This window comes from Chaetura pelagica, unplaced genomic scaffold, assembly GCF_000747805.2.
Source record: "Chaetura pelagica isolate M959 unplaced genomic scaffold, ChaPel_1.0 scaffold72, whole genome shotgun sequence".
Classification (NCBI taxonomy): domain Eukaryota; kingdom Metazoa; phylum Chordata; class Aves; order Apodiformes; family Apodidae; genus Chaetura; species Chaetura pelagica.
In genome coordinates this window covers 2,054,212-2,054,508 of record NW_009952560.1, presented here as the reverse complement: position 1 = coordinate 2,054,508, position 297 = coordinate 2,054,212, and the positions used below count along the sequence as shown (strand labels likewise).

At 66.0% G+C, this 297-nt stretch overlaps 1 protein-coding gene across 1 annotated transcript in view; it reads right to left on the bottom strand.

Annotated features, from left to right (window-relative positions):
* Nucleotides 1-297, bottom strand: part of TBX2 (T-box 2) — a 9,218-nt gene that overhangs the window by 7,334 nt on the left and 1,587 nt on the right. The window contains exon 2 of the mRNA XM_010009112.1: nt 113-289. Within this exon, the coding sequence (XP_010007414.1) occupies nt 113-289 (177 nt within the window). The remainder of the gene's footprint in view (nt 1-112; nt 290-297) is intronic.

Sequence of the window (297 nt, the reverse complement as noted above, 5' to 3'; positions counted from 1 at the left end):
AAGCCACCCCCAGGCAAAGCAGGGCCGCGCAGCCCCGGCACCGGGCAAACCCCACCCCCTCCCCGGGGGTCCCTGCTCGGGGGGGTTCGCTCTGCCCCGCAGCCGCACTTACAAAGCCGTGTTTGTCCGAGATGTTGTTGGTGAGCTTGAGCTTGTGAAAGGCAACAGGTTTGGCCATCCACTGCTCCCCCGTGGCCGGGCTGTCGGGGTGGATGTACATGCGCTTGGGCATCTCCGGGCCTGACCTACCGGCGACCATCCAGCGAGAGGTGTGGGACTTGTATCGGCAATCGTCCG